General features: G+C 30.1%; 1 protein-coding gene across 1 annotated transcript; it reads left to right on the plus strand.

The window, feature by feature from the left end:
* Positions 1–1,288: 1,288 nt before the first annotated feature.
* Positions 1,289–1,962, plus strand: LOC127792386 (VQ motif-containing protein 10-like). Its single transcript, XM_052322862.1, has one exon. It carries the CDS (start codon positions 1,529–1,531, stop codon positions 1,826–1,828), a length of 300 nt encoding a protein of 99 aa, XP_052178822.1. The 5' UTR covers positions 1,289–1,528; the 3' UTR covers positions 1,829–1,962.
* The last annotated feature ends 5,963 nt before the right edge of the window (positions 1,963–7,925 follow it).

Here is a 7,925-nt window from a genome sequence, read left to right on the forward strand (position 1 = left end):
TAACTATATTTATACATTTGTCATCGTCGTCGTTATCATCACCATCATGATGATGACCTAAAAAAATATCTTGAAACCCTCAATTTTCTCCCATGTAGACTTTGGAAGCAAGCATTCAACATTATGGACTGTTCCCCACTTCCCACAATGAGGGGTTGACAAATCAATGTTGAAATCAATACCCATTAATGGTCGCCCTTTGTTGCTTCCTCACCTCAAATATGTTTAATTAAATAAATATAATATATATTCCCATTATTGCATAATTGAAAGTACCCCATATCTTTGTCACTAAAGCCCATAATTTTTCTTTTTTTGAAATATTTTTATGATTTTATCATATGAACTTTTGACTTCACATACCCCTTTTTGTGATGATGCTCAAGTGGAATAGATAAAGTGGTAATCATGATCCCATTCATTTGGGGGACACAAAAGGGGCTAAGGAATCATGGGCCTCAATTGATTAATTAAAAGATAAATAAATAAATAACAAAAAAATAAAAAATGTATCATGTTAATACTTTTTAATAAAAAAAAAATATACAATCGTTACTCTTTAATGTACGTTGAATAAACTTTAAGTATATATATCTAAACCAACCAATAGTTAACAACTCATTTTCTTTAAAAAATAATCATAAAAAATAAAAAACTATCTTAATTAATTTAAAAATGACAATTATTAGTTACCATATTTGTCTATAAATAAAATGAGAGTTTAGACTAAAAAAAAAAATTCAATTGAGAGAGTACAAATGAAAGGAAAAAAAATCTCACCGAGAGAAGAAATTTGTATATGAGTTAATCTATTTAGTTTATGGTATTTAATGAGCAACTCTTATATTATAGATGACAATAAAAATTTAAGTAAATTAATCGATAATAATTTTAAAAAATATATAAAATACAGAAATGACACGAACGAAAGAGACACCCAATTTAGGCCCGACTCATTTTTATCTTTATTTCAATGACACTCATATTTTTTATATTTTAATTTTGTGCATTCACTAAACAACACAAAATCATGCATATTAGACAAAATTAATTAGGAAAATTATAACCAACGAGAACAAATTATGCAAGTCAACCCTGCAGAGAAGCAGAAGCGGGGGCGAAAGGCCGCGATGATGACGCCAGCAGGGTGGCGCTGGCGAGATCATGCACCGATCACCACGGCCCAGCAACCAGTTTTTGGCATCTTCTTCACCAAAAAAACCCTAAGATCCCACAGGCAATTTCCAGTCACCTCCATGGGGGATGAGATTTTCCCAAACGTCGTGCGTTTGACCCAATCATATGCTCCGTCTTCTTATTCTAGATTCCCTCCCAACGGTCAACTAATGACATCTTCTCTTTCTTCTACATCTGGTCCAGCCGACTAATCCGTATAGTACAACGCATTTCACTCCATTGACTAATTTCTTCTTCTTCCCCACGCTTCCAAACCCGTATAAATATTCCAGTTCCACCGTGCCCAGGAGCGGCAGGGGGCAGCACAGCTCAATCCCATCAGAAGTTTGCAATGTCCCATGCCAATGGGCAGCCTCCGAAGATAGTTTACATCAAGACCCAGTTCGTGGAAACCGACGCCAGCAGCTTCAAGTCCGTCGTCCAGAGACTCACCGGCAAGGACTCCGTCGTCCCCGCCAATCCTGCAGCTTCTGCAGGCCAACCACCCAATAATCAGCCAGTAATTCAGACACCTGCAGTTTCCGCCGCCGGCGGACCGGTATTTCCAAGGGCAGCTTCGTTTAAGGACATTGACAGATTGCTCACGGAGCTGCAGCCTCTGGATGAGCTTTTCCGGCTGTGGTCCGATTAACTGTCTTATACGTTTACGTACGTTATGTATAAAGATCAATTAAACTATAGTAATTCGTGTATATATGTGTGTACGTATAAATATATATATATACATGAAGATTTTCTGAATAAATTAAATTGATTTATTGATTTATTCATCTTTGGGGAAAGGATGGGCTTGATCAATGGTTAATGTTTATGTATTATATTAATCAAGAACAGGGTTGCACGGCAAGTATATGCTTTGTGATTTCTATGGTTTTGGAGGTAGCATCTGATTCATGTTATTGACCTAAGCCAACATCCTTTTGCGAGTGTATATTGATGTTGGTAGGAGGATGGGTCCATGGTAACATCCGTCAATCTTTTGCAGCTTCAAGGTCTTTACCCCTCTTAAGATAGTGTATGGCAACGAGACGTTGAGCGGAGTAACTTATAGTCAGATAATTGAGAATTTTTATAATAATTTGCACAACACATAGTTTGAGCATGTTTTTCACTAAGGACTCTATTAGGATTTGAACAAGCATGGTTAGAATGTAGTATTAGGGGCTCAAGTCATGTGTCATGCTCATTAATAGTTAGGATACTAAATCTCATTTGGTGGCGGTCCTAAATGTCTTTTAGGCGACATTCAAACCAACTCATCAATATTGTACCCATATGTCGATTTTTTCTTGGTTCACGTGTCTTATTCAAATTGGGCCACATGGCACTTTAAGATTGATCAACAACTTAATTATTTACCTTTAGCATATATACATATATGTGTGTGCATTTACAGATATATAACCATGCAATCATGGAGTTAGGACCTTGAGTAAGGGGTGAAAATTTTAAGTCTATATACTAAATTTTTTTGACATTACTTTATTGCCCCTAATTTTTTTTATTTAAGTAATACTTGTTAATTAAAATATAGATTTAAAAATGTAAGATATGAAAAATATTCTAAACTTTTATCATTTTCAATATATTTATTAAATTTATTTGGTGACTCTTGAGAAAGAAGTCATGTGATTTTTTATTTGATATTTTTCAAATATGTTTATGTCTTCCCTCTTTCAAGATAAGCATATTTTAAACATTATAGATAAGCAAAAATAATGCATATCTTCTTCAGTGCATTATAAGAAATTTTACAAATAATTTGATACAAATCTTAAAATATTTTTCAGTCTTATTTTGATCATTCTATATGTTAGTTCAGAAAGCATTCAAACCTTATCTTAATACAATCTTATATTACTCATTTTAATAAATTATAACTTAAAAAGGCAAGTGTCAGAGGATATAATAATTTATGACATTAAGAGGCTAAGGGCAATTTTAGAAATTAGGGGAGAGGTTGGCAATTGCCCATCCTCAAATACATGTAATTCCTTCCATGTGATGTGACCATATAACGATTACGGGTTGGGCCAAGTTGAGTTTTGTTCGCACTTAGATCGATTTATTTGGCCTTCATTTTTTTTTTAAAGTAAGTATTTATTAAAAAAAATCAAAGCATCTACAACTTTAATTAGAGTCTAGACCAAGACTGATAAAGAAAATTGAATAAAAATAAAAACATATGAATCTATACCACCAATACGGATAATACATTTCTCACAACATAATAAATATACAATTTTTTTAATAAACAATGAATGGGCATCAAAGGTCACCCTCTAATACACTCACAAACCAAAACAAAACAAGAGATATATGGGAGATTTCGATTTGAGATAAAACCTGGTTTTATTATATATATAATAATAGAAAATATACAGAATTTCATATAACAAAAATATTATTTAGATACTTAATTTTGACCCTTAATATTATATTTATACATTAATATATTACATATCTATATTAATATGACATATAATATAATGTATTAATCTACCAGTATCATCACTCTATATGTCAAAATTTGTCAAGCCAGTAGCAATTTGAAATATTTAATTATTTTACATGTTGGTACATGAAGTCAAATCTCGGCACATTCTTTTTGACATAAAAGAAAGCACTAAATTAATTAATGTAACATAAAAGACAATCTTAGCAAATAAAATAAACAAAGCATGTAGCAAAAGGCCAAAATTTGACGGCCTGCCGGCAGTTATTAAGATTATCCTTATCCGTTAGCCAATTAACCTTAATGGCCGGTTTAATTTAAGGAATCAAATTTTAATTTTTAATCAATCTCCACCCCCCCCCCCCCCCCCACTACTTACTATTAATTTCATGGAACTGTTCAACTGCATAAATGTAAGCCCTACCCACCACCATGACTTCATCCTAATAATGACAAAAAGATTATTTTAGATGACACAAGTGTTTTGGGTTTTTTTTGCGTTACCGATCAATAATTAATTTAAATTATTTGTTTGTGGTAAATAAATATCGTTACAAACATATGTATATACATCAAAGTAAACAAATGATACTAATTTGTGTGCACATGTCAATCGAACGAGCTTGAAGGTAAAATTTATATCCTTTTATGTAGCGTTTGTTAAAATGAGAAAAATAAAATTATATTAAGATAAGATTATAATATTTTTTAAATTAAAATATGAAATAATCAAAATAAAATTAAGAATCATTTTAAAATTTTATCAAACTATTCGTTAAATTTTTTAAAATACACTAAAAAATATAAGTATCATTTTTTTTTATCTATAAGGGGCAAGATATATTTATCTAAATATATCTGAAAAAATTCAAATAAGAAATCGCTTGAATTCTTTTTAAGGATTGTTAAATAATTTTAATAAATATATTAAAAAAATAAAAGTATGAAATAATTTTTATATATATTTTAATTAACAAATATTAAGGCATGTACGTTAGTCATAACAATCGTATATAGATTAATTAATTACTAAAGTTGCCGCAAGCAAGCTGTAGCGTATAGGTTTTGGTGCAGTGCCTAGTGACATATCAATATCATGCATCTGTGTGGATGAGGATCTGGTAGACTCTGTTGCTCTGTTTTGTTAGGTTAGGTCCCATTAGGCAGGGGAGTTCACAATCCCTAGCTACCCTTTCGGCAGCATATACAAATAAATAAATTCATAAACATTTATATATATAAACACACTAGAAGTCTATGTTCCACGAAAATGGTTCGGAGGAGCCAATTTTTTGTTACCAAAACGTTTTTCGTTTTTGTTTTGGACATTATTTATGTTTAACTTTTTAGAAGAATATTCGTTTTCGCATTTCTATTTCGTATAAAAAACGTTTCTCATTTTTATTTTCATGCAATATAACTAGAAGTGTGGTTGGTAATACACTCGGGAGAAATTTTATTCCCGACAATATTTTATCAAAATTTTATTATCAATCATATCATCAAATATTTATTTAAATTCATAGATTGTATAACTTGAAATTATTACCACGACGGTTAGATGTAACACGATTCTAATTAATTTAAAATTTTATATTTTAAAGGTTAAATTAATTTCTTTTTGAACTTTATACGAATAAGCTTATTATTCTCTAAATTTTAAATCTAACTTATTGAATATTTAATTTTTCTAATTTACATCTATTGACTAGGTAATCTGAATTAAAATAATGAGTGAGTTGCACGAAATGTGAGGTAGAAAAAAGAAAAATAAAACAAAAGAAGAATCAACCGAACCGATCATTCCTTTTACTTTTTCTTCGTTTTTTAGTTGTCGTATTTGCTCTCATCTTTTGTTCACTAGAACAGAAGAATCAAGTATTCCATCGAACATTGCCATTTTAATCAATCTCGACCTTTCCTCTTTACTCCTACTGGTGATCTATAAGTCACAACCTACCCATTTTTCCTTTTTTTTTTTTGGATTGGCGACTAGCAATTAACTCACATTCCTCATTCCTTTTCATTTCGATCAACAACCCACAACCAACCCACCCTCCATTCTTGGTCCTTTTTGCTCTAATCGATGACTCACTAGTCGTGATTGACCTACAATTTCATTTTCTTTTTGCTCCAACCAGTGACTTGCGATTAATCTATCATTCCTTGTCTTCTTTGTTACAACTGGCGACTCACAATCTATCCATTGCTGAGTTTGAAATCCACCAGTAATTGGATTTGATGTTTTGCTATTTTGTTTTTATATACTTAATGATATTTTTATTACACGCTCAATACTTATTACATAATTAGATGGATAATAGTTATAAATTATAAAGATTAAGTATTTAATACGTCAGCTCCTATAGCACAAATCAAGCGATTGACCCACGATAAATTGAGATTCGCACTAATAGATTATGGGTTCAATTCCTTGCCTTGCACAGTGAGACAAAATATTAATCTATAATTTATCTTATTTATCAAAATCGAGGGCAAGAGTAGCGGGAGATCGCGTAAAAGCGATAATCCCAAATATTCAATATGTCAAATTTAAAATTCATGAGGTGATAAACTTTTCATATAAAGTTTAAAAGATAAAATACGAGTTTGAAGTATTTTGAATTCTAAACTCTAAATTTTATGTTATAATCGAAGTATTATGATTTTATTTTTTGAAATTAGACCCCGCTTGGAACTCCCCAACCAATTGGGTGAACAAGAAACCACCACATACCAAACAAATGTACGGCCCGTAAATGCTTAGCGACATCAGAAGCTACAGCAACGTTGGATCATGCATCTAATGGTGATGTCTGACAATCCCAACAATAAATAATAACACATACATATACATACACACATGTTTGTATATGTATTTTACAATTTGAGGGCAAAATCTATAATTAATTTTTGTATTTTAATTTTTTTATATAATAATTTAATTTGTTCACTATTTTAATTACATTTATGAATCATACATTTCAAGTCAACTGTACATCTCATTAAAATTGAGTTAGAACGTTTAATACATACGAGTTGACGTGTAAAAAAAATAAAATAAAATAAATTAACACTTTAAATGATAATTTTAACTAATTTATCAAATTAAAAATAATTGTTTTTAAAAAAGTAAAAGACTGAAGATACCAAAGCCGGGGATTGAAAAAAAAATCGAGAAGAGAAAGACATAAAAAAAGAGAAAGACTGAAAATACCAAATATAATAACTTATACAAAATTTTTTGAAGTATTATAGCTAAATTAATCTCAGATTTAAAGATATAATAATTTATGTAACCAAAATTTTAAAATATAATAAATAATTTAATTTTAAAATTAAAATTTAATAAATTATGTAACTCTTCAATAATTTGAGACACAAGCCTTAAATATCTTCCCAAGATATCGGTCACCAAATTTCGGCATGATTAATTAATTCCGATAATTGGGTTGCAAATCTCGAAAAAAAAAAAAAGGGGAAGCAAGTTTAGCCATGGACCACACACACTCCCTTTCGGCCCAAGCAACTTCCCCACTTGAGTCCATGACACGTCACCCTCACGCTCCCATCCCATGCATCATCACGCTGCTCTTCCACACCCTCCAGGGTTTCATTCTTTTAATTACTTTATTAAATTTATATTTTTAACTTAATTTAATTTTTATATTTATTTTTTTATGCAATAACTCAATTTTTGTTTTTGGTGCATATTGCATAGTATGAGCCACTCTGATAAACTATATAAAGGGTGATACTAACTATTGTCTTAAATTTTGATAGTAATGATTAGACAATAATAGATATATCTTGGAATGATTATTCTTGTGTGATATCTGACACTTATGTTTTTGATTACGTCAAAAAAAGTAAATCATATATGTGAGAGGGTGAGAATTGAACTCACGACCAACTAGATTGACACTAGCATATCGCTCTACTTATATCCTGAAGAAAATAATAATAAATACGTCTTATTCTCTAATAAGACATATTTATTGTATCTTATTTTCAACATCTACATAATTTTATTAACTAATTAAATAATTCAAAGCACAATAAATTTATTATCAATTAAAAAAATTATTTAAATACTAAAAATAAATATAATAAGGACACCTTATCTAAAATAAAATATAGTTATAAGATGCTCAAAAACAATCAAAATGACTAATAAAAAATAAATTTAGTAAAAATTTAAGATATTTTAATAAAACAATTATCACGTAAATATTTAGTAGCTACCATTTCTTGGAATTACTGCTTTTGCATG

This window comes from Diospyros lotus, chromosome 15, assembly GCF_014633365.1.
Source record: "Diospyros lotus cultivar Yz01 chromosome 15, ASM1463336v1, whole genome shotgun sequence".
NCBI classification, from domain to species: Eukaryota; Viridiplantae; Streptophyta; class Magnoliopsida; order Ericales; family Ebenaceae; genus Diospyros; species Diospyros lotus.

Coding starts and splice junctions, on each gene's coding strand:
- LOC127792386 (XM_052322862.1), top strand. CDS start 1,529: ATGTCCCATGCCAATGGGCAGCCTCCGAAGATAGTTTACATCAAGACC.